This window comes from Coregonus clupeaformis, unplaced genomic scaffold, assembly GCF_020615455.1.
Source record: "Coregonus clupeaformis isolate EN_2021a unplaced genomic scaffold, ASM2061545v1 scaf0045, whole genome shotgun sequence".
Taxonomy (NCBI): domain Eukaryota; kingdom Metazoa; phylum Chordata; class Actinopteri; order Salmoniformes; family Salmonidae; genus Coregonus; species Coregonus clupeaformis.
This window is the reverse complement of record NW_025533500.1, coordinates 603724-628850: the sequence shown is the minus strand read 5'-3', so window position 1 is coordinate 628850 and position 25127 is coordinate 603724. Positions and strand designations below refer to the sequence as shown.

Here is a 25127-nt window from a genome sequence, read left to right as displayed (position 1 = left end):
CTGCATTCCCACTTGAGGTCTTTCAGTGAGACGCGGACTTGTGAATTTGCAGAGATGGTGCTGAAGGCTGTTTGCGTGCTGAAAGGAACCGGAGAAGTTACCGGTACCGTATTCTTTGAGCAGGAGGTAAAGTATGTCGTTAATCGGGAAAATGCAAGTCTGCATTTGGCACACTTCTGACTGTCTGCTGCTGGCCTTATCCACTACTAGCAACTTGGCTAGCTAGCGTTCATTCACACAGCCGTTTAACATGACAACTAATTTAGCAAGGCTAGCCAGGTAGGACGGGTAGCTGGCTGGTTTTTGTCAAAACCCTTCCAGCGAATTTATGCAACGACGTTTTAGCTAACTTACGTTACAACTTGGACGTGCTCACATTTCGCGATTTCCTTGACCTACATCGTTCATTGTGGCCATCCTCAACCCCCAGGACGTGGGTGCTTCATGATGATTCCCTTGTTGGTCCTGCCCTGCGGTTGTCATAGGGCAAAACATGCCGACACGTAAACAGTGAGCTGCTTATGTGCAGAAACATTTTTAAAAAGACTGAGGCGCAGAATATGTAGTACTTAATTTAATACAATATTTGTATTTCTGTCATGGCTGGACGCAGATGTAATATTGGGGGAGTTCGTTTTGCATGGCCCAGTGCCACGGGTGGGTGGAGATTTCAGTTAAGGACCAATGGAGTGGTCTAAAATATGAAACTCGGCCTAACCGGGGCACCGGGATATGTAAAACGAACTCTCCCAGTGAAAAGGCAGTGGCGTCCTCTCCACAGCTCCACCAGTCTGTTGTCCATCACCTCCGTCCACACCGTGCATGTTGTTGCTTTCCTCTAAGACGTCATTGTTTTGGTCTCACCTGCTGAATGCTTATTGGCTATTGGCAGCAGTCATTGCCCAATCGCGTTGTAGCACTGCTCATACTACAACATGCGCGACCAAACGGATCGAAAGTTATCAGGACATCCGACAGGGGACTTCAGAAGGAGCAACCATCAAACGACGCGAGTCCTGATTTTACTGATCTTAGCCCAAGTTCATAGGATTTCACAGCCATCATGAAAATTCGTCTGGGACGTCGTCAAACTCGTGTAGTGTATGGCGGATATTAGCACATTTGTCTGGCGAAATGTTGTTTTGAATAGGGCATGAGACTGCAATCATTGAAGTCGTTTGTGGTGACCGTCAAAAGGTCCGTGCCATCCTGGTTCCTTGGGACATCACTACCGTTTTTAAGTTTCATTTTAAAATGGTTAAGTGTAGGGGTTAAGGCACAGGTAGAACAATGAGACCGGTATTTCACCGGATGTATACATGTGAAACATCCGCTTGGCGTGTCCACTCTTGGTAGTGAGAGGAAGCCCAGTGGCCAGCAGTGGGAGGAGATGGAATTTCGGCTGACATTTTCCACATTTTCTTAAGGATGAAACATTTGAGCTCAAGACAGTTCTTTTCCCAAAACTAGAATCTGTTATGAATAGACTGGACTACATTTTTTTTTTTGTAGACTTTACCCTTTGCCAAAGTTTTAAAAAATCACCTTATTTAGGAGTGTAAAGGTGAATTGAGTTATTGCACACGCGCAGTTCCCTATCCTAAATATGCAGATGCATGCTAGAACGGGCCAGTGGGATCTTGCTAGCTCGTGCTTGGCTCTGCCCACTGACTCATTTGTTCCCATTGGAAATGACAGGCTGTGGGCTGTCTTAGTTTAGTTATACAAATCTTTGGTTAAGGTTTATGTTAGGGACGTCCGGAGGATTCTGGATAGCACTGACTTATGTCAAAATGAAGAGTGTTGTACGAAACAGTCATTAGCGATTGGATCATCTCTAACCAATCAGAGTATCAAATGCCGCTTTACCCACATGTTCCGGCTCTGGCCCAACCCATCAGTTTCTGGGACCAATCAGACGGTCTAGAATGGATTTCCATTCTAGAAATCGTCGGGAGGTAGCTACTCCTATACAGACTCATTGCAGAGAAGAAACAAACGTCCTTGTGCGTGGCGTAGCGTTTGGCCAGCGCAAGGAGTTTGGGTAGCCAGGCAAGCACAATTTGGCTAGCTACTAACGTTACGCGCTAGAAGTTCCTAACGGTCGCTAGCTACAACTAGCCGTGACAAGCATGTGACAACCTTTGATACCAGTCCACTCATAATCTGCAGTTTCCCTTAAGCCCTCTATGTAAATCATCAATTTAGATAGCCATAGTATTTTGTAAGCAGGGTAAATGGCTATGAGATGAATGCAGGCTAATTGCTAGTTCTGCCTGTTGTACAATTTTAGCTAGCAAGTTGGGTGGGGTTCTAGCTAAACTATGCAACGAACCTTAGCTAGCAAATGTAAAACCAATGCAAGCTACAAGCAACACACGTCACTGTTTTGCTAGCTACTACCACCACTAGCTACTACTGCTACTATCCTTGTCTACCATCTTCTGGTGCAGAGCCCTGAATCTACATCTCATAAAAAATTAGTTATAGTCAACTGGTTGAGAGGTGATCTAGTAGTTTGTCTACAGTGCATTCGGAAAGTATTCAGACCCCTTGACTTAAAAAAAAGAAATAAAAAAGAACTGATGTCGCGTTAACCGTATTCAGACTCTTTACTCAGTACTTTGTTGAAGCACCTTTTGGCAGCGATTACAACCTCAGTCTGAGGTCCTGAGCGCTCTGGAGCAGGTTTTCATCAAGGATCTCTCTGTACTTTACTCCATTCATCTTTCCCTCTATCCTGACTAGTCTCCCAGTCCCTGCCACTGAAAAACATCCCCACAGCATGATGCTGCCACCACCATGCTTCACCGTAGCGATGGTGCCAGGTGTCCTCCAGACGTGACGCTTGGCATTCAGGCCAAAGAGTTCAACCTTGGTTTTATCAGACCAAAGAATCTTGTTTCTCATGGTCTGAGAGTCCTTTAGGTGCCTTTTGGCAAACTCCAAGCGGGCTGTGCCTTTTACTGAGGAGTGGCTTCCGTCTGGCCACTCTACCATAAAGGCCTGATTGGTGGAGTGCTGCAGAGATGGTTGTCCTTTTGGAAGGTTCACCCATCTCAAAGGTGCCTCAACAAAGTACTGAGTAAAGGGTCTGAATACTTTTATTTTTAATAATTTAGCAAACATTTCTAAACCTGTTTTTGCTTTGTCATTATGGGGTATTGTGGGTAGATTGATGGGAAAGAAACAATTTAATCCATTTTAGAATAAGGCTGTAACCTAACAAAATGTGGAAAGTCAAGGGGTCTGAATACTTTCCGAATGCACTGTATATTTAATATATATATATATGGCGGATTGGAAATTATGCAGACAATTTCATTGATGGAAACTACAATCTATCTGCAATATTAAAGCTGATCTACCCTCTAAAATAAAATAAATAAAAAACAACTCCTACCAACCGTCAAGCGTGGTGGTGGTGGTGGTGTGATGGTTTGGGGATGCTTTGCTGCCTCAGGACCTGGACGACTTGCCTTAATAGAAGGAACCATGAATTCTGCTCCGTATCAGAGAATTCTACAGGAGAATGTCAGACCATCCGTCTGTGAGCTGAAGCGCATCAGGATCATGTAGCAAGACAATTATCCAAAACACACAATCAAGTCTACATGAAAATGGTTAAAAATCAACAAATTAGATTTTTTTGTAATGGCCTAGTCGAAGTCCAGACCTAATCCCAATTAAGATGTTGTGGCGTGACTTGAAACGAGCAGTTCATGCTTGAAAACCCACAAATGTCGCTGAGTTAAAGCAGTTCTGCATGGAAGACTGGGCCAATATTCCTCCACAGCGATGTTAGAGACTGATCAACAACTACAGGAAGCATTTAGTTGGAGTCATTGCTGCTAAAGGTGGCATAACTAATTGAGTGTAAGGGGGCAATTACTTTTTCACACAGGGAAATTGGGTGTTGCATAACTTTGTTAATAAAATAAGTATTTTATTTATTTGTATACTCAGGTTCTCTTTATCTAATATTAGGTTTTGGTTGAAGATCTGATAACATTCAGTATCAAAAATAGAGAATCAGAAAGGGAGCAAATGCTTTTTTAAGACTTCTATTCTTTGGCCCACCCAGAACCCTACTTTTTGGAGGACAAAGGTAAACTTTGTTTTTACAGCATTGTACATTCTAAACACATTTTATATACATGGCACTTATTTTTTAATGTTTTTACAGTAGTTACATAGCAAGAATAAATTAATTTCATATTTTGATACAGTGGGGAAAAAAAGTATTTAGTCAGCCACCAATTGTGCAAGTTCTCCCACTTAAAAAGATGAGAGAGGCCTGTAATTTTCATCATAGGTACACGTCAACTATGACAGACAAATTGAGGAAAAAAAATCCAGAAAATCACATTGTAGGATTTTTTATGAATTTATTTGCAAATTTATGGTGGAAAATAAGTATTTGGTCACCTACAAACAAGCAAGATTTCTGGCTCTCACAGACCTGTAACGTCTTCTTTAAGAGGCTCCTCTGTCCTCCACTCGTTACCTGTATTAATGGCACCTGTTTGAACTTGTTATCAGTATAAAAGACACCTGTCCACAACCTCAAACAGTCACACTCCAAACTCCACTATGGCCAAGACCAAAGAGCTGTCAAAGGACACCAGAAACAAAATTGTAGACCTGCACCAGGCTGGGAAGACTGAATCTGCAATAGGTAAGCAGCTTGGTTTGAAGAAATCAACTGTGGGAGCAATTATTAGGAAATGGAAGATAGCGCATAGAATTAAAAAGGTAATGTCGTACATTAATAATTCTAATCAGACAGGTTTTTTACATGGAAGATACATTGGAGATAATATAAGGCAAGTATTGGAAACAATAGAACACTATGAAAAATCTGGGAAACCAGGCCTGGTATTCATAGCAGACTTTGAAAAGGCATTTGATAAAGTACGACTGGAGTTTATATACACTGCTCAAAAAAAGAAAGGGAACACTAAAATAACACATCCTAGATCTGAATGAATGAAATAATCTTATTAAATACTTTTTTCTTTACATAGTTGAATGTGCTGAGAACAAAATCACACAAATTATCAATGGAAATCAAATGTATCAACCCTTGGAGGTCTGGATTTGGAGTCACACTCAAAATTAAAGTGGAAAACCACACTACAGGCTGATCCAACTTTGATGTAATGTCCTTAAAACAAGTCAAAATGAGGCTCAGTAGTGTGTGTGGCCTCCACGTGCCTGTATGACCTCCCTACAACGCCTGGGCATGCTCCTGATGAGGTGGCGGATGGTCTGGACCTGGACTAAAGCATCCGCCAACTCCTGGACAGTCTGTGGTGCAACGTGGCGTTGGTGGATGAAGCGAGACATGATGTCCCAGATGTGCTCAATTGGATTCAGGTCTGGGGAACGGGCGGGCCAGTCCATAGCATCAATGCCTTCCTCTTGCAGGAACTGCTGACACTCCAGCCACATGAGGTCTAGCATTGTCTTGCATTATGAGGAACCCAGGGCCAACCGCACCAGTATATGGTCTCACAAGGGGTCTGAGGATCTCATCTCGGTACCTAATGGCAGTCAGGCTACCTCTGGCGAGCACATGGAGGCCCAAAGAAATGCCACCCCACACCATGACTGACCCACCGCCAAACCGGTCATGCTGGAGGATGTTGCAGGCAGCAGAACGTTCTCCACGGCGTCTCCAGACTCTGTCACGTCTGTCACATTTGTTCAGTGTGAACCTGCTTTCATCTGTGAAGAGCACAGGGCGCCAATGGCGAATTTGCCAATCTTGGTGTTCTCTGGCAAATGCCAAACGTCCTGCATGGTGTTGGGCTGTAAGCACAACCCCCACCTGTGGACGTCAGGCCCTCATACCACCCTCATGGTGTCTGTTTCTGACCGTTTGAGCAGACACATGCACATTTGTGGCCTGCTTGCAGGGCTCTGGCAGTGCTCCTCCTGCTCCTCCTTGCACAAAGGCGGAGGTAGCGGTCCTGCTGCTGGGTTGTTGCCCTCCTACGGCCTCCTCCACGTCTCCTGATGTACTAGCCTGTCTCCTGGTAGCGCCTCCATGCTCTGGACACTACGCTGACAGACACAGCAAACCTTCTTGCCACAGCTCGCATTGATGTGCCATCCTGGATGAGCTGCACTACCTGAGCCACTTGTGTGGGTTGTAGACTCCGTCTCATGCTACCACTAGAGTGAAAGCACCGCCAGCATTCAAAAGTGACAAACATCAGCCAGGAAGCATAGGAACTGAGAAGTGGTCTGTGGTCACCACCTGCAGAACCACTCCTTTATTGGGGGTGTCTTGCTAATTGCCTATAATTTCCACCTGTTGTCTATTCCATTTGCACAACAGCATGTGAAATGTATTGTCAATCAGTGTTGCTTCCTAAGTGGACAGTTTGATTTCACAGAAGTGTGATTGACTTGGAGTTACATTGTGTTGTTTAAGTGTTCCCTTAATTTTTTTGAGCAGAGTATAAATGCCTGGAGCATTTCCATTTTGGAGAATCTCTTTATAAAATGGATTAAAATCATGTATAGTAACCCTAGGTGTAAAATAGTAAATAATGGCTATTTCTCAGAAAGTTTTAAACTGTCAAGAGGAGTGAAACAAGGTTGTCCATTATCGGCATATCTATTTATTATGGCCATCGAAATGTTAGCAATTAAAATCAGATCCAACAATAATATCAAGGGATTAGAAATCCAGGGTTTAAAAACAAAGGTGTCCTTGTACGCTGATGATTCATGTTTTCTTTTAAATCCACAACTTGAATCCCTCCACAGCCTCATAGAGGATCTAGATACATTTTCTAACCTCTCTGGATTACAACCAAATTATGACAAATGTACTATATTACGTATTGGATCACAAAAAAATATAATTTTTACATTACCATGTAGTTTACCAATAAAATGGTCTGATGGTGATGTGGATATACTCGGAATACATATCCCAAAGGAAATAAATGATCTCACTCCAATACATTTTTATAGAAAGTTAGCAAAATAGATAAGATCTTGCTACCATGGAAAGGTAAATGCCTGTCTATTTGCGTATGGTCTTGCCTACACCTAGCGAACAGTTAAAAAAAAAAAAGACAAAAAAAGATTAATTTTGTCTGGCTTGCTGTTCCAAATAAAATGTAAGTTTACCTATTTGCTTATGGTCTTGCCTACGCCTAGCGAACATTTTTTTAAATTATTTGAGAAAATATTCAATTTTATTTGGAATGGCAAGCCAGACAAAATTAAAAGGGCCTAATTATATAATGAATATGAATTCGGAGGACATCAATTATTAAATATTAAAGCATTAGACCTATCACTAAAAGCTTCAGTCATACAAAAGTTATACTTAAATCCAAACTGGTTCTCTTGCAAATTAGTAAGATTGTCTCACCCAATGTTCAAGAAAGGCCTTTTTCCCTTTATTCAGATTACAACCTCTCACTTTCAGTTATTTGAAAAGGAAATCATCTCCCTAATATCACTATTTCTAAAACAAGCCATTGAAAGTTGGTTGCAATTTCAATTTAATCCTCCAGAAACAACAGAACAAATAATGCAACAAATATTGTGGTTAAACTCAAATATACTAATTGATAAAAAACCATTATTTAAAAAAGGTATAATCTTCGTAAATGATATCATCTGTAGGACTGGTGGAGTTATGTCACACATGCAGCTAACAAAAACATATGGAAATGTCTGCTCTACCCAAAATTACAAAAAAATAATTGCAGCATTACTGCAAAAATGGAAGAGGAACGTGGAAGGAGGAGAAAGTAAGGAACTTGTCTGTCGGCCCTGCATTAAAGAACATAATTGGTTAAAGAAAATTGTGATAAATAAAAAAGTATACCAGGTTCATTTAAGGACCAAAGGATTGACAGCCGTCCCATATAGATTGCAAAATAGTTGGGAAGAGATTTTCTACGTACCGATCCCATGGCATAGTGTTTATGAACTGATGCGCAAAACGACGCCGGATTCAAAACATAATTGTTCAATTTAAATTATTATAGAAAATTATTGCTACCAATAGAATGTTATTTGTATGGGGGATTCAATCTTCCCAGCTCTGCAGCTTTTGCTGTGAGGAGACAATCATTAGATCATTTGTTTTGGTACTGTCCATTTGTAGCCTGTTTTTGGACACAGGTCCAGGAATTGCTGAAGGATTGCAATATTTACCTGGAGCTAACCCTGCAGATAGCACTACTGGGTGATCTGAAAAGTCATAGTCAATCGATTAATAATATAATAACTAGGGGTGTAACGATTCGTTTTTAACAACGATTCGATTTGTATCACGATTCGTGGTTGTCGATACGATTCAAGGACGATATTGGTTCATTTAGAACGATACGATCCGAAACGATTCAGTGACTTGAAATCGATTCAGTAACCTTTTAGCCAAAAATTCAACCAGTGTGACTGAAATAAATACCTGGATACTGGACAGTGCAGGTGAAGTTTCCTAGATTCCTGTTTCTTGTAAGGACCGCAATGGTGGCTTGATAATTTCTCGCTCGTCGGCTTCTCCTCTGTCGTCCGCCATGCTATGTTTTGTTGTCTTGGTGCCTTTGCGCTGCTGCTGGCGCGGGGCGATGACGTCACGGATAGGCAGACTGAATCGAGTAATGTTTAAAGCCTTTATCATTAAAAGTGCTAAGAAAAAACATCCATATAAAGTCTGACGTGCTTAAATCCAATGGGTTATTTCCTAGTATCGATACAATCGATTTATTACATTTTAAAACTATGTTAGATTGATATATGTTGTCCAAAAGGCCAACTCGCCGAGCACAGAACGATGTAGTTGGATCATAGGAATATAAATCGATACATCGATGTAGTAGATGGATCGTTACACCCCTAATAATAACACTTAGCAAAAATGTTTATTTTCAATGTACAATCTGTAGAAACGATGAGAATAGAAGGGTTCAGAACTTTTGTAAAACATCACAGCACAGTTGAAAAATATATATGGCAAATAGAAATCCAATATGGATGGTGTTAAGAGATAGATGGGAGGTGTTGAATGGAGTTGAAGGATGGGACTAATAACAACAAGATAACTAATGTAAAGCATACTGTGTCCATTTTTAAAAACATTTGAGTCATTTAGCAGACGCTCTTATCCAGAGTGACTTACGGTTAGTCAGTGCATACATTTTTCATACTAAGTATAGAGGGTATAGGTTGAGAGCTTTTGTGAAAGACCACAGTTAGAAAGCTATGGCATATAGAGGCAACATCTTCTGCAGAATGCCAGTCTCTTTCTGCACTCTTGCCCACTCCTTATGGAATTGTCATGCAACATTGGCTTGACAATAACAGCAACAGATCTGGGACCAGGCTAGAGTCATTCTGCCTCGTCCCCCATTTTGGAATTGTCATGCAACATTGGCTTGACAATAACAGCAACAGATCTGGGACCAGGCTAGAGTCATTCTGCCTCGTCCCCCATTTTGGAATTGTCATGCAACTTTGGCTTGACAATAACAGCAACAGATCTGGGACCAGGCTAGAGTCATTCTGCCTCGTCCCCCATTTTGGAATTGTCATGCAACATTGGCTTGACAATAACAGCAACAGATCTGGGACCAGGCTAGAGTCATTCTGCCTCGTCCCCCATTTTGGAATTGTCATGCAACATTGGCTTGACAATAACAGCAACAGATCTGGGACCAGGCTAGAGTCATTCTGCCTCGTCCCCCATTTTGGAATTGTCATGCAACATTGGCTTGACAATAACAGCAACAAATCTGGGACCAGGCTAGAGTCATTCTGCCTCGTCCCCCATTTTTTTAATTTCCCCTTGAACCTAGTCTGGTGTCAAAAAACAAAGAAAAGTTTGCATAAAAAGTAGTGTGGCCAACTGACTGTGTGGTTGACAGTTGCTCCCTCAAAATGTCAAAAGTAGCCTAACAGCTAGCTAGCTACAGTTCTTGGTTTAGGTGCTAACACATGGCTAGGTGCTAACACATGGCTAGGTGCTAACACATGGCTAGGTGCTAACACATGGCTAGGTGCTAACACATGGCTAGGTGCTAACACATGGCTAGGTGCTAACACATGGCTAGGTGCTAACACATGGCTAGGTGCTAACACATGGCTAGGTGCTAACACATGGCTAGGTGCTAACACATGGCTAGGTGCTAACACATGGCTAGGTGCTAACACATGGCTAGGTGCTAACACATGGCTCATTGAGATGCTAATTGAAACGGTCTTCCCAATCCTGACACAAGATTTTGACACCTCATTTCAAACCCCATTCTATAGTCTAATGGTTTCCCCCTGAGTGTTTGACTGTCCATCTGTGACTTCAATGTGTGCGTGTTTTCCTTGTGGTTCCACTGCATCTCTTCCTCTCTCTTTATCCCTGTGTTTCACCCTGTGTTTCACCCTGTGTTCCTCTGTGTTCCCCCTTGTGTTCCCCTGTGTTTCACCCTGTGTTCCTCTGTGTTCCCCCTGTGTTCCCCCCTGTGTTCCCCCCTGTGTTCCCCCCTGTGTTCCCCCCTGTGTTCCCCTGTGTTTCACCCTGTGTTTCACCCTGTGTTCCCCCCTGTGTTCCCCTGTGTTTCACCCTGTGTTTCACCCTGTGTACCCCTCTGTTCCGCCCTGTGTTCCCCTGTGTTTCACCCTGTGTTCACCCCTGTGTTTCACCCTGTGTTCCCCTGTGTTTCACCCTGTGTTCCCCCCTGTGTTTCACCCTGTGTTCCCCTGTGTTTCACCCTGTGTTCCCCTGTGTTTCACCCTGTGTTCCCCTGTGTTTCACCCTGTGTTCCCCTGTGTTTCACCCTGTGTTCCTCTGTGTTTCACCCTGTGTTCCCCCCTGTGTTTCACCGTGTTCCCCTGTGTTCCCCCTGTGTTTCACCCTGTGTTCCCCCTGTGTTTCACCCTGTGTTTCACCCTGTGTTCCCCCCTGTGTTTCACCCTGTGTTTCACCCTGTGTTCCCCTGTGTTTCACCCTGTGTTCCCCTGTGTTTCACCCTGTGTTCCCCTGTGTTCAATCAATCAATCAATCAATTTTATTTTATATAGCCCTTCTTACATCAGCTAATATCTCGAAGTGCTGTACAGAAACCCAGCCTAAAACCCCAAACAGCTAGTAATGCAGGTGTAGAAGCACGGTGGCTAGGAAAAACTCCCTAGAAAGGCAAAACCTAGGAAGAAACCTAGAGAGGAACCAGGCTATGAGGGGTGGCCAGTCCTCTTCTGGCTGTGCCGGGTGGAGATTATAACAGAACCATGCCAAGATGTTCAAAAATGTTCATAAGTGACAAGCATGGTCAAATAATAATCAGGAATAAATCTCAGTTGGCTTTTCATAGCCGATCATTAGAGTTTAAAACAGCAGGTCTGGGACAGGTAGGGGTTCCATAACCGCAGGCAGAACAGTTTAAACTGGAATAGCAGCAAGGCCAGGCGGACTGGGGACAGCAAGGAGTCACCACGGCCGGTAGTCCCGACGTATGGTCCTAGGGCTCAGGTCTCTCAGTTGGCTTTTCATAGCCGATCATTTAGAGTTGAAAACAGCAGGTCTGGGACAGGTAGGGGTTTCGTAGCCGCAGGCAGAACAGTTGAAACTGGAATAGCAGCAAGGCCAGGCGGACTGGGGACAGCAAGGTGTCATCATGCCCGGTAGTCCTGACGTATGGTCCTAGGGCTCAGGTTCTCAGAGAGAAAGAGAGAACGAGAGAATTAGAGAGAGCATACTTAAATTCACACAGGACACTGGATAAGACAGGAGAAGTACTCCAGGTATAACCAACTAACCCCAGCCCCCGACACATAAACTACTGCAGCATAAATACTGGAGGCTGAGACAGGAGCGGTCCGGAGACACTGTGGCCCCATCCGAAGAAACCCCCGGACAGGGCCAAACAGGAAGGATATAACCCCACCCACTCCGCCAAAGCACAGCCCCCGCACCACTAGAGGGATATCCCCAACCACCAACTTACAATCCTGAGACAAGGCCGAGTATAGCCCACAGAGGTCTCCACCACAGCACAAACCAAGGGGGGGGGCGCCAACCCAGACAGGAAGATCACGTCAGTAACTCAACCCACTCAAGTGACGCACCCCTCCCAGGGACGGCATGAAAGAGCACCAGCAAGCCAGTGACTCAGCCCCTGCAACAGGGTTAGAGGCAGAGAACCCCAGTGGAGAGGGGAACCGGCCTGGCAGAGACAGCAAGGGCTGTTCGTTGCTCCAGCCTTTCCGTTCACCTTCACACTCCTGGGCCAGACTACACTCAATCATATGACCTACTGAAGAGATAAGTCTTCAGTAAAGACTTAAAGGTTGAGACCGAGTCTGCGTCTCTCACATGGGTAGGCAGACTGTTCCATAAAAATGGAGATCTATAGGAGAAAGCCCTGCCTCCCGCTGTTTGCTTAGAAATTCTAGGGACAATTAGGAGGCCTGCGTCTTGTGACCGTAGCGTACGTATTGGTATGTACGGCAGGACCAACTCGGAAAGATAGGTAGGAGCAAGCCCATGTAACGCTTTTATAGGTTAACAGTAAAACCTTGAAATCAGCCCTTGCCTTAACAGGAAGCCAGTGTAGGGAAGCTAGCACTGGAGTAATATGATCAAATTTCTTGGTTCTAGTCAGGATTCTAGCAGCCGTATTTAGCACTAACTGAAGTTTATTTAGTGCTTTATCCGGGTAGCCGGAAAATAGAGCATTGCAGTAGTCCAATCTAGAAGTAACAAATGCATGGATCAATTTTTCTGCATCATTTTTGGACAGAAAATTTCTGATTTTTGCAATGTTACGTAGATGGAAAAAAAGCTGTCCTTGAAACAGTCTTGATATGTTCGTCAAAAGAGAGATCAGGGTCAAGAGTAACGCCTAGGTCCTTCACAGTTTTATTTGAGACGACTTTACAACCATCAAGATTAATTGTCAGATTTAACAGAAGATCTCTTTGTTTCTTGGGACCTAGAACAAGCATCTCTGTTTTGTCCGAGTTTAAAAGTAAAAAGTTTTCAGCCATCCACTTCCTTATGTCTGAAACACAGGCTTCTAGCGAGGGCAATTTTGGGGCTTCACCATGCTTCATTGAAATGTACAGCTGTGTGTCATCCGCATAGCAGTGAAAGTTAACATTATGTTTTCGAATAACATCCCCAAGAGGTAAAATATATAGTGAAAACAATAGTGGTCCTAAAACGGAACCTTGAGGAACACCGAAATGTACAGTTGATTTGTCGGAGGACAGACCATTCACAGAGACAAACTGATATCTTTCCGACAGGTAGGATCTAAACCAGGCCAGAACTTGTCCGTGTAGACCAATTTGGGTTTCCAGTCTCTCCAAAAGAATGTGGTGATCGGTGGTGTCAAAGGCAGCACTAAGGTCTAGTAGCACGAGGACAGATGCAGAGCCTCGGTCTGACGCCATTAAAAGGTCATTTACCACCTTCACAAGTGCAGTCTCAGTGCTATGATGGGGTCTAAAACCAGACTGAAGCATTTCGTATACATTGTTTGTCTTCAGAAAGGCAGTGAGTTGCTGCGCAACAGCTTTTTCTAAAATTTTTGAGAGGAATGGAAGATTCGATATAGGCCGATAGTTTTTTATATTTTCCGGGTCAAGGTTTGGCTTTTTCAAGAGAGGCTTTATCACTGCCACTTTTAGTGAGTTTGGTACACATCCGGTGGATAGAGAGCTGTTTATTATGTTCAACATAGGAGGGCCAAGCACAGGGAAGCAGCTCCTTCAGCAGTTTAGTAGGAATAGGATCCAGTATGCAGCTTGAAGGTTTAGAGGCCATGATTATTTTCATCATTGTGTCAAGAGATATAGTACTAAAACACTTAAGTGTCTCTCCCGATCCCAGGCCCTCGCAGAGCTGTGCAGATCCAGGACAGCTAAGCCCTGGAGGAATACGCAGATTCAAAGAGGAGTCCGTAATTTGCTTTCTAATGGTCATGATCTTTTCCTCAAAGAAGTTCATGAATTTATCACTGCTGAAGTGAAAACCATCCTCTCTTGGGGAATGCTGCTTTTTAGTTAGCTTTGCAACAGTATCAAAAAGAAATTTTGGATTGTTCTTATTTTCCTCGATTAATTTGGAAAAGTAGGATGATCGAGCAGCAGTGAGGGCTCTTCGGTACTGCACGGTACTGTCTTTCCAAGCTAGTCGGAAGACTTCCAGTTTGGTGTGGCGCCATTTCCGTTCCAATTTCCTGGAAGCTTGCTTCCAAAGCTCGGGTATTTTCTGTATACCAGGGAGCTAGTTTCTTATGACAAATGTTTTTCGTTTTTAGGGGTGCAACTGCATCTAGGGTATTGCGCAAGGTTAAATTGAGTTCCTCAGTTAAGTGGTTAACTGATTTTTGTCCTCTGACGTCCTTGGGTAGGCAGAAGGAGTCTGGAAGGGCATCAATGAATTTTTGTGTTGTCTGAGAATTTATAGCACGACTTTTGATGCTCCTTGGTTGGGGTCTGAGCAGATCCCCTGTGTTTCACCCTGTGTTCCCCTGTGTTTCACCCTGTGTTCCCCTGTGTTTCACCCTGTGTTCCCCTGTGTTTCACCCTGTGTTCCCCTGTGTTCCCCTGTGTTTCACCCTGTGTTCCACCCTGTGTTTCACCCTGTGTTCCTCTGTGTTTCACCCTGTGTTTCACCCTGTGTTTCACCCTGTGTTCCCCTGTGTTCCCCTGTGTTCCCCTGTGTTCCCCTGTGTTCCCCTGTGTTCCCCCCTGTGTTCCCCTGTGTTCCCCCCTGTGTTCCCCTGTGTTCCCCTGTGTTCCCCCCTGTGTTCCCCCCTGTGTTTCACCCTGTGTTCCCCTGTGTTTCACCCTGTGTTCCCCCCTGTGTTTCACCCTGTGTTCCCCCTGTGTTTCACCCTGTGTTCCCCCCTGTGTTTCACCCTGTGTTCCCCTGTGTTTCACCCTGTGTTCCCCTGTGTTTCACCCTGTGTTCCCCTGTGTTCCCCTGTGTTCCCCTGTGTTCCCCCTGTGTTCCCCTCTGTGTTCCCCCTGTGTTCCCCCCTGTGTTCCCCCCTGTGTTTCCCCCTGTGTTCCCCCCTGTGTTCCCCCTGTGTTCCCCCCTGTGTTCCCCCCTGTGTTCCCCCCTGTGTTTCACCCCTGTGTTTCACCCTGTGTTCCCCTGTGTTTCACCCTGTGTTCCCCTGTGTTTCACCCTGTGTTCCCCTGTGTTTCACCCTGTGTTCCCCTGTGTTTCACCCTGTTTCACCCTGTGTTTCACCCTGTGTTTCACCCTGTGTTCCCCCCTGTGTTCCCCCCTGTGTTCCCCCCTGTGTTCCCCCTGTGTTCCACCCTGTGTTCCCCCCTGTGTTTCACCCTGTGTTCCCCCTGTGTTCCACCCTGTGTTCCCCCCTGTGTTCCCCCCTGTGTTTCACCCCTGTGTTCCCCCTGTGTTTCACCCTGTGTTTCACCCTGTGTTCCCCCCTGTGTTCCCCCCTGTGTTTCACCCTGTGTTCCCCCTGTGTTCCCCCCTGTGTTCCCCCTGTGTTCCCCCTGTGTTTCACCCTGTGTTTCACCCTGTGTTTCACCCTGTGTTTCACCCTGTGTTTCACCCTGTGTTTCACCCTGTGTTTCACCCTGTGTTTCACCCTGTGTTTCACCCTGTGTTCCCCCCTGTGTTTCACCCTGTGTTCCCCTGTGTTTCACCCTGTGTTCCCCTGTGTTTCACCCTGTGTTCCCCTGTGTTCCCCTGTGTTCCCCCTGTGTTCCCCCTGTGTTCCCCTGTGTTCCCCCTGTGTTCCCCCTGTGTTCCCCCCTGTGTTCCCCCCTGTGTTTCCCCCTGTGTTCCCCCCTGTGTTCCCCCCTGTGTTCCCCCCTGTGTTCCCCCCTGTGTTCCCCCCTGTGTTCTTCCCTGTGTTCTTCCCTGTGTTCTTCCCTGTGTTCTTCCCTGTGTTCCCCCCTGTGTTCCCCCTGTGTTCCCCCTGTGTTCCCCCTGTGTTCCCCCCTGTGTTCCCCCCTGTGTTCCCCCTGTGTTTCACCCTGTGTTTCACCCTGTGTTCCCCTGTGTTTCACCCTGTGTTCCCCTGTGTTCCGCCCTGTGTTCCCCCTGTGTTTCCCCCCTGTGTTCCCCCCTGTGTTCCCCCCTGTGTTTCCCCCTGTGTTCCCCCCTGTGTTTCCCCCTGTGTTCCCCCCTGTGTTTCACCCTGTGTTCCCCTGTGTTTCACCCTGTGTTCCCTCTGTGTTTCACCCTGTGTTCCCCCTGTGTTTCACCCTGTGTTCCCCTGTGTTTCACCCTGTGTTCCCCCTGTGTTTCACCCTGTGTTCCCCCCTGTGTTTCACCCTGTGTTCCCCCTGTGTTCCCCCCTGTGTTCCCCCCTGTGTTCCCCCCTGTGTTTCCCCCTGTGTTCCCCCCTGTGTTTCACCCTGTGTTTCACCCTGTGTTTCACCCTGTGTTCCCCCCTGTGTTTCACCCCTGTGTTCCCCCTGTGTTTCACCCTGTGTTTCACCCTGTGTTCCCCCTGTGTTCCCCCCTGTGTTTCACCCTGTGTTTCACCCTGTGTTCCCCCCTGTGTTTCACCCTGTGTTCCCCCCTGTGTTTCACCCTGTGTTCCCCCTGTGTTTCACCCTGTGTTCCCCCCTGTGTTTCACCCTGTGTTTCACCCTGTGTTCCCCCCTGTGTTTCACCCTGTGTTCCCCTGTGTTTCACCCTGTGTTCCCTCTGTGTTTCACCCTGTGTTTCACCCTGTGTTCCCCCTGTGTTCCCCCCTGTGTTTCACCCTGTGTTCCCCCTGTGTTCCCCCCTGTGTTCCCCCCTGTGTTCCCCCTGTGTTCCCCCCTGTGTTTCACCCTGTGTTCCCCTGTGTTTCACCCTGTGTTCCCCCTGTGTTTCACCCTGTGTTCCCCTGTGTTTCACCCTGTGTTCCCCTGTGTTTCACCCTGTGTTCCCCCTGTGTTTCACCCTGTGTTCCCTGTGTTTCACCCTGTGTTCCCCCTGTGTTTCACCCTGTGTTCCCCTGTGTTTCACCCTGTGTTCCCCCTGTGTTTCACCCTGTGTTCCCCCTGTGTTTCACCCTGTGTTCCCCCTGTGTTCCCCCTGTGTTTCCCCCTGTGTTCCCCCTGTGTTTCCCCCTGTGTTCCCCCCTGTGTTTCCCCTGTGTTCCACCCTGTGTTTCACCCTGTGTTCCCCTGTGTTTCACCCTGTGTTCCCCTTTCCTGTGTTTCACCCTGTGTTCCCCTGTGTTCCCCTGTGTTTCACCCTGTGTTTCACCCTGTGTTTCACCCTGTGTTCCCCCCTGTGTTTCACCCTGTGTTCCCCCTGTGTTTCACCCTGTGTTCCCCCTGTGTTTCACCCTGTGTTTCCCCCCTGTGTTTCACCCTGTGTTCCCCCTGTGTTTCACCCTGTGTTCCCCTGTGTTTCACCCTGTGTTCCCCCCTGTGTTTCCCCCTGTGTTCCCCCCTGTGTTTCCCCCTGTGTTCCCCTGTGTTTCACCCTGTGTTTCACCCTGTGTTTCACCCTGTGTTCCTCTGTGTTTCACCCTGTGTTTGTGTCAACCAACCCTTGTCTCTCTGTTATCAGGGTGACAAAGCCCCAGTGAAACTGACAGGGGAGATCTCAGGTCTGGCCCCGGGGGAACATGGCTTCCACGTCCATGCCTTCGGAGACAACACCAACGGCTGCGTGAGTGCAGGACCCCACTTCAACCCCCACAACAAGACCCACGGAGGACCCGCCGATGACGTCAGGTGAGTCTGGCCTCCTCACTAGTGGAGTTGGACCATTTGAGGTAGAAAGGGAACTCATCTTTGTATCTGTGCCATAATGGCTACTCTGACAGCATGGGCAGCGCCATTGAGGGATATCTCTATTTTAATGGGCAGAGCCATTGAGGGATATCTCTATTTTAATGAGCAGCGCCATTGAGGGATATCTCTATTTTTATTTGGTCAATGTCTTCTCCTTCCGAGTCAAATAAAATGTTTGTTAACAGGTGTAGACTAACAGTGAAGTGCTTGCTTATTGGTCCTTTTCCAACAACAGAGTTTAAGGTGAAATTGTTTTTTAAATTCAAATCGTGACACGAGGAATAAATACACAGTGAATAACAAGTAAAAAATAACATGGCTATAAACAGGAAGTACCAGTACCGAGTCGATGCGCAGGGGTACCAGGTAATAACATGGCTATAAACAGGAAGTACCAGTACCGAGTCGATGTGCAGGGGTACCAGGTAATAACATGGCTATAAACAGGAAGTACCAGTACCGAGTCGATGTGCAGGGGTACCAGGTAATAACATGGCTATAAACAGGAAGTACCAGTACCGAGTCGATGTGCAGGGGTACCAGGTAATAACATGGCTATAAACAGGAAGTACCAGTACCGAGTCGATGCGCAGGGGTACCAGGTAATAACATGGCTATAAACAGGAAGTACCAGTACCGAGTCGATGCGCAGGGGTACCAGGTAATAACATGGCTATAAACAGGAAGTACCAGTACCGAGTCGATGCGCAGGGGTACCAGATAATAACATGGCTATAAACAGGAAGTACCAGTACCGAGTCGATGCGCAGGGGTACCAGGTAATAACATGGCTATAAACAGGAAGTACCAGTACCGAGTCGATGCGCAGGGGTACCAGGTAATAACATGGCTATAAACAGGAAGTACCAGTACCGAGTCGATGCGCAGGGGTACCAGGTAATAACATGGCTATAAACAGGAAGTACCAGTACCGAGTCGATGCGCAGGGGTACCAGGTAATAACATGGCTATAAACAGGAAGTACCAGTACCGAGTCGATGCGCAGGGGTACCAGGTAATAACATGGCTATAAACAGGAAGTACCAGTACCGAGTCGATGCGCAGGGGTACCAGGTAATAACATGGCTATAAACAGGAAGTACCAGTACCGAGTCGATGCGCAGGGGTACCAGGTAATAACATGGCTATAAACAGGAAGTACCAGTACCGAGTCGATGCGCAGGGGGTACCAGGTAATAACATGGCTATAAACAGGAAGTACCAGTACCGAGTCGATGCGAGGGGTACCAGGTAATAACATGGCTATAAACAGGAAGTACCAGTACCGAGTCGATGCGCAGGGGTACCAGGTAATAACATGGCTATAAACAGGAAGTACCAGTACCGAGTCGATGCGCAGGGGTACCAGGTAATAACATGGCTATAAACAGGAAGTACCAGTACCGAGTCGATGCGCAGGGGTACCAGGTAATAACATGGCTATAAACAGGAAGTACCAGTACCGAAGTCGATGCGCAGGGGTACCAGGTAATAACATGGCTATAAACAGGAAGTACCAGTACCGAGTCGATGCGCAGGGGGTACCAGGTAATAACATGGCTATAAACAGGAAGTACCAGTACCGAGTCGATGCGCAGGGGTACCAGGTAATAACATGGCTATAAACAGGAAGTACCAGTACCGAGTCGATGTGCAGGGGTACCAGGTAATAACATGGCTATAAACAGGAAGTACCAGTACCGAGTCGATGTGCAGGGGTACCAGGTAATAACATGGCTATAAACAGGAAGTACCAGTACCGAGTCGATGTGCAGGGGTACCAGGTAATAACATGGCTATAAACAGGAAGTACCGGTACCGAGTCGATGCGCAGGGGTACCAGGTAATAACATGACTATAAACAGGAAGTACCGGTACCGAGTCGATGCGCAGGGGTACCAGGTAATAACATGGCTATAAACAGGAAGTACCAGTACCGAGTCGATGTGCAGGGGTACCAGGTAATAACATGGCTCTAAACAGGAAGTACCAGTACCGAGTCGATGCGCAGGGTTTCCGTTAGCCGGTAATAGCCGGCTTTTGACCCCCAAACATTTTTAGAAGCCGATAAATAAAATTTGCGCCGGCCAATTGTCCGGGAGAAGAAATTCCATTGCGGAATGTTTTTTAAATCATTGATGTAAATACCAGTCGATGTAAATACATTTCACTGGTCATGCTTATCTGTCTATAGGTTAATTTCCATAATTTAGTGGAATTAAATTGTAACCCAGGCCTACTCGTTGTGTGAATTTGGGATCGATCATCCCACAACTGTCCCTGTGCTATTCTATTGGCCACCAAGCTCACCAATAGAATAGGTCAACTTTTCTACTACGGGGGATAGTAGATTGACATACAGTGCATTTGTAAAGTATTCAGACCCCCTTGACCTTTCCCACATTTTGTTACTTTACAGCCTTATTCTAAAATTGATTTGTTTTTTTCCCCCTCATCAATCTACACGCAACACCCCATAATGACAAAGAAAAAACAGGTTTGTAGAAACTTGTAAAAAAAAATAAAAATAATATTTGAAATATCACATTTACATAAGTATTCAGCCCCTTTACTCAGTACTTGGTTGAAGCACCTTTGGCAGCGATTACAGCCTCCAGTCTTCTTGGGTATGACGCTACAAGCTTGGCACACCTGTATTTGGGGAGTTTCTCCCATTCTTCTCTGTAGATCCTCTCAAGCTCTGTCAGGTTGGATGGGGAGTGTTGCTGCACAGCTATTTTCAGGTCTCTCCAGAGATGTTAGATCGGGTTCAAGTCCAGGCTCTGGCTGGGCCACTCAAAGGACATTCAGAGACTTGTCCCAAAGCCACTCCTGCATTGTCTACGCTGTGTGCTTAGGGTCGTTGTCCTGTTGGAAGGTGAACCTTTGCCCCAGTCTGAGGTCCTGAGCGCTCTGGAGCAGGTTTTCATCAAGGATCTCTCTGTACTTTGCTCCGTTCATCTTTCCCTCGATCCTGACTAGTTTCCCTGCCGCTGAAAAACATCCCCACAGCATGATGCTGCCACCACCATGCTTCACCGTAGGGATGGTGCCAGGTTTCCTCCAGACATGATGCTTGGCATTCAGGCCAAAGAGTTTAATTTTGGTTTCATCAGACCAGATAATCTTGTTTCTCATGTTCTGAGAGTCCTTTAGGTACCTTTTGGCAAGCTAAAAACACAGAGCCTAACATTAGCTAGCTAGCTGGCTGGCTGCTGGGAGGATGTCGTATCATTGGAGGTGAGTGAATCGATCAAATGGGCAGGCAGGCAAGTTCCCATTCAGTTGTCAAAATGTGGGTTGGGACCAGCATGCATTGGCAGGCAAACTGCAGAAGGACGAGCAGGCTACTATTCCCCATCATTTATCAGTGCAATTTTGACGACCAACAAGCTTAAACCCTCGTTAGATTTGAGCTCTTCTCGCTCTGGCTAGGATTAGTTGTTGATCATCTTGTTGATGTGCATAACTGAGGGAGAGAGAGCCTACCTTTTCATAGTTGTTTGATCAAGAGGACTGTAAAGTTCCCAAATGTAAGAGGACTCCCATTGTATTTATATATTTGCAGAAATACATTCAAGTGTATTTTTTTTGGCGAATGCGTTCTAATTATCTAAAGTCGTGCTGTTTCTACTGCCTGTAAAAACACATTGGAAAAACCTCCCTGGTCTTTGGTTGAATCGGAGTTTGAAATGTACGATCTACCAATAGGTGCCCTTCTTTGTGAGGCATTGGGGAAACCTCCCTGGTCATTGGGGTTGATATTCACTGCTCGACTGGGGGGACATTACAGATAATTGTGTGTGTGAGGTACAGAGATGAGGTAGTCATTTACAAAAATAATGTTAAACACTATTATTGCACACAGAGTGAGTCCATGCAACTTATTATGTGTCTTGAACTTATATAGGCCCTAACAAAGGGGCTGAATATTTATTGACTCGAGACATTTTCATTTTTTTTTTAATCACAATTCCACTTTGACATTATGGGGTATTGTGTGTAGGCCAGTGACAGTCTCAATTTAATCAATTTTAATTTCCAGCTGTAACACAAAGTGGAAAAGTCAAGGGGTGTAAATATGTTCTAAATGCCCGTATTAATGAAGCTGTTGACTGGTGTGGTAAACTATGTTATCGGATGAATCCCCAAACATATTCCAGTCTGTGCTAGCCAATCGGAGAGCGTGGTACTGGTACTTCCTGATTTTGAGTTTTTGCTTGTAAACGGGAATCAGGAGGATCGAGTTATGGTCTGATTTCCAAATGGCAGGGCCTTGTATGCGTTTCTGTGTGTGGAATAAAAGTGATCTAGAGTTGCATAGGTGACATGCTGGTAAAATGGATTTCAGTTTCCCTGCATTAAATCACTGTCCACTAGAAGCGCTGCCTCTGGATGAGCATTTTCTTGTTTGCTAATACAGCTTGTTGAGTGCGGTCTTAGTGCCAGCATCGGTTTGGTGCTAAATGGACAGAATGAAACTCTCTTAGTAAACAAACTGAAAGCCACGCAGACCGGTATAAAAGCCAAGGTTGGTGATTTTACTCCCACCTGCAGATCTGGAATGTATTCTCAGCAGTATAATTCATTGGCTGATCCCTCCTGTTGACCTGGATGGGATCATGTGATGCCTTCCTCAAGCCGTAGGAAGTCCCACCCCAGTTCACTACTTTCAAATGTTGGAGGCCCTCCGTGTCCGTGCTAAAACAGGTTCTATCCATCCTTTCTACCTCTTTCTAACTCTGATTTAGGCCCTGCTAGATGGCCGCTAGAAATGACCTGTTGCTGCGGCTATCCAGATGGTTATACAAAAACCCACCAGTGTTTTTATAGAATGCTTAGAATCAAGCATATAGAATTCTGAGCTCAACAGTTCTACTTGTGTTAAGGTAATGAACTATAGCATTTAAAACCGATCAGGCTGGCTAGCGATATAAACTAACCCCACTATCACTGAGTTTCATGTTTGCACAACAGTCGGGGCTTGTTTGAGAGATCACTGTCTAGCATGTCAATGATCTGTTCCTTCTGTTTAAACCATCTGTCTGTCTCATCTCATGTTCTTCAACAACTGTCTTTATGTTGTCCCAGCAGAACCGTCATGGTGGAGAGAACATGGTTGAACCTCGATTGGCTCTATGGCTTAATCCGCATAGTCTGTCTGTCCTCGGAGGCAATGAGATTGGATTCTGGTCTTGAGCTGTATTTTGTCATGGAAATTCCTATCCTGAGACTACGAGCTTTGCTTCCTTTCTTATCTGGGAACAAAGGCTTCAACCAAACACACATGCTTACCCTGTTGACAATGTCTTAGCCAGCTGTGCCACGAAAAGCTACCAATTCAGCTACTAATGGAGACATTTCAAGTTTCTCCTGTGAATGGAAGCATAGTATGCACTCAATGTGCAAAACAAGTTCTAGTGTCAAACCAATATGCTTTTATAATCTCAAAGATTTCCTTTGACTAGATCTACACAAGAGGGGAAAAGTGGTTTAGAAATGTCAGTCACCCAGTCTTACCTTTTTGTTTTGCTATGTTGTTGTGCACGTAGGAGTTAAACTACCGTGCTGCCGACCTCTCTCTGAGCTGTTCTCTCTGTGTTGCCGACCTCTCTCTGAGCTGTTCTGTCTCTGTGTTGCCGACCTCTCTCTGACCAGCTGTTCTCTCTGTGTTGCCGACCTCTCTCTGAGCTGTTCTCTCTGTGTTGCCGACCTCTCTCTGACCAGCCGTTCTGTCTCTGTGTTGCCGACCTCTCTCTGAGCTGTTCTCTCTGAGCTGTTCTCTCTGTGTTGCCGACCTCTCTCTGACCAGCCGTTCTGTCTCTGTGTTGCCGACCTCTCTCTGACCAGCCGTTCTGTCTCTGTGTTGCCGACCTCTCTCTGACCAGCTGTTCTGTCTCTGTGTTGCCGACCTCTCTCTGACCAGCTGTTCTGTCTGTGTTGCCGACCTCTCTCTGACCAGCTGTTCTCTCTGTGTTGCCGACCTCTCTCTGACCAGCTGTTCTCTCTGTGTTGCCGACCTCTCTCTGACCAGCTGTTCTCTCTGTGTTGCCGACCTCTCTCTGACCAGCCGTTCTGTCTCTGTGTTGCCGACCTCTCTCTGACCAGCTGTTCTGTCTCTGTGTTGCCGACCTCTCTCTGACCAGCCGTTCTGTCTCTGTGTTGCCGACCTCTCTCTGACCAGCTGTTCTGTCTCTGTGTTGCCGACCTCTCTCTGACCAGCCGTTCTGTCTCTGTGTTGCCGACCTCTCTCTGACCAGCCGTTCTGTTTCTGTGTTGCCGACCTCTCTCTGACCAGCCGTTCTGTCTCTGTGTTGCCGACCTCTCTCTGACCAGCTGTTCTGTCTCTGTGTTGCCGACCTCTCTCTGAGCTGTTCTGTCTCTGTGTTGCCGACCTCTCTCTGACCAGCTGTTCTGTCTGTGTTGCCGACCTCTCTCTGACCAGCTGTTCTGTCTCTGTGTTGCCGACCTCTCTCTGACCAGCCGTTCTGTCTCTGTGTTGCCGACCTCTCTCTGAGCTGTTCTGTCTCTGTGTTGCCGACCTCTCTCTGACCAGCTGTTCTGTCTCTGTGTTGCCGACCTCTCTCTGAGCTGTTCTCTCTGTGTTGCTAGGCACGTCGGGGACCTTGGCAACGTGACTGCAGGAGCTGACAATGTGGCTAAGATCAACATCCAGGACAAGATACTGACTCTCACTGGACCCAACTCTATCATCGGCAGGACCATGGTGGTAAGAACAGACATTGCCTGACCTATAGCTGCATGTTGTATCCACTAGACAGGAAATGGAAGGAAATGCTCAGAAAGTTCTCCAAGTAAACACAACCCTGTTCTCGCCCCATCTCCCCCTTTCACTCTGTTTTTACTACCTTTTCCCATCTCTCCGTCTCCTCCCTCCCTCTGTACCATTAGATCCATGAGAAGGCTGATGACCTGGGGAAAGGAGGCAACGAGGAGAGTGTGAAGACGGGCAACGCCGGGGGTCGCCAGGCCTGTGGTGTAATTGGAATTACCCAGTGAACACTCGCCCCTACTGGGTAGCACGGGAACCACTAGCCACCGCTTGAAGACCACCCCGACCCCATTTGGAGGCTCTGTAAAGTCTAACCCTACCTAGACCTGTGAGGCACCTCATGTAGATCTGACAGAAAGAGGGTGAGTTTCCCAAAAAACAAAGATTGTCTGCAGCCTTAAGGTCATTCTTTGTGTACTTTAGTGCTAAAGATGAACTTGATGTTTTTGGGAAACTCACCCCTGAAGGTGTCCAGGGCTCTGAAGGGCTTTAACTCAGGGACACATCTGGGACGTTGAAGTTGAGGACGGATCTAATAAAGTGCTCTAGGGGTTGGCGGCTAGGGGGTGGCGGCTAG

The 25127-nt window shown here is 46.2% G+C and overlaps 1 protein-coding gene across 2 annotated transcripts; it reads left to right on the top strand.

Moving 5' to 3' along the window:
• LOC121556278 (superoxide dismutase [Cu-Zn]) lies at positions 1-25127 on the top strand. Of its 2 annotated transcripts, XR_005998133.2 has the most exons (5): positions 1-126; positions 17531-17697; positions 24370-24487; positions 24670-25017; positions 25049-25127. XR_005998133.2 is itself a non-coding variant. In XM_041870177.2 (4 exons), the coding sequence occupies exons 1-4, from the start codon at positions 55-57 to the stop codon at positions 24775-24777; spliced, it is 465 nt and encodes a 154-aa protein (XP_041726111.1). In that variant the 5' UTR covers positions 1-54; the 3' UTR covers positions 24778-25121. The 2 variants fall into 2 exon arrangements, 1 of the variants encoding a protein (XP_041726111.1); XM_041870177.2 differs by having other exon boundaries at positions 24670-25121.

Bases quoted from the DNA above. Each gene is read 5' to 3' on its own strand.
- LOC121556278 (XM_041870177.2), top strand. From the start codon at position 55: ATGGTGCTGAAGGCTGTTTGCGTGCTGAAAGGAACCGGAGAAGTTACC. The intron at 17,698-24,369 runs GTGAGTCTGGCC...CTGTGTTGCTAG, and splicing joins GGACCCGCCGATGACGTCAG to GCACGTCGGGGACCTTGGCA. The intron at 24,488-24,669 runs GTAAGAACAGAC...CTGTACCATTAG, and splicing joins TCATCGGCAGGACCATGGTG to ATCCATGAGAAGGCTGATGA.